Source organism: Morone saxatilis, unplaced genomic scaffold (genome assembly GCF_004916995.1).
Source record: "Morone saxatilis isolate NCDOM2014 unplaced genomic scaffold, NCSU_SB_2.0 Contig21, whole genome shotgun sequence".
NCBI lineage: Eukaryota > Metazoa > Chordata > Actinopteri > Moronidae > Morone > Morone saxatilis.
The window spans coordinates 875800-876734 of record NW_023339774.1 but is presented as its reverse complement, the minus strand read 5'-3'; the positions used below and the strand labels follow the sequence as shown (position 1 = coordinate 876734).

Sequence of the window (935 nt, the reverse complement as noted above, 5' to 3'; positions counted from 1 at the left end):
CTGACACAAATATCAGCCCATACGTGATGTCGATCATATTTTAAAATTTACACAACAGCACCCCCTATCTTCTAATCTAACCTCTACAATCTAACTGTGTAGCTGAAACGTTGCTTTATAAGGCATTACATTGTTAAAGCTTTTGATGTGGCATTTTTTTGTGCAGAAAAACGTACCAAGCTGTAAGTACTGCTGCACTTTGGCAAACTTCCGGATTGAAAAGAAAATTGGTCGGGGCCAGTTCAGTGAGGTCTACAAAGCCACATACCTGCTGGAGGGACAGCTGGTTGCACTCAAGAAAGTCCAGGTACAGTCAGGAGTGTGTCTGATACTGCTTGGGACTACTCCTTTGAATATTCTGACCTTATTCTATAATATATAATATTTATTGTAAATATTTTATGTAGTAATGAAATCTAGAGCCTGTCCGATATATTGGCATTGTCGAACTACAGTATTGAGCGAACTTTGCTCATCTCAGATATAGTGAACCAAACTATATCCATTGCTTGGTTTACTTTGGTTTGCTCTGCACCCAGAAGAGAAGAGGAATTACACTGTGTGACCACCAGACAGCACAGTAAAATGTCCCATTCAACACACATCTTGATGTGTTTTGTAATGACCAGATTTAATGGATTCCTCATTAAAAATGTGTTCATGTTAAAAACAATGGACGGATACAGTATTTTCAGATTATGTGAAAGCTGACAATATATGACAAAAAGTTATTATCTATTGCAGCTTCAAGTCTCAAATAATGATATTAATATTGGGTTTAAAAATACAACATCAGTATCTCTAGTAAAGCTCTTGATGTAATTCAGATTAGAGCTGATCAGGAGTTTTGAGGTCGATACCAATATTTAAACATTTTTTAATCTGATAAACTCTGCTAATCTGATATATTGCTTTATTTATATATATATATATAT

The 935-nt window shown here is 35.2% G+C and overlaps 1 protein-coding gene across 1 annotated transcript in view; it reads left to right on the top strand.

Annotated features, from left to right (window-relative positions):
- LOC118332807 (serine/threonine-protein kinase Nek6-like) overlaps positions 1–935 on the top strand; it is a 23279-nt gene that overhangs the window by 6530 nt on the left and 15814 nt on the right. The window contains exon 2 of the mRNA XM_035668237.1: positions 167–307. Within this exon, the coding sequence (XP_035524130.1) occupies positions 167–307 (141 nt within the window). The remainder of the gene's footprint in view (positions 1–166; positions 308–935) is intronic.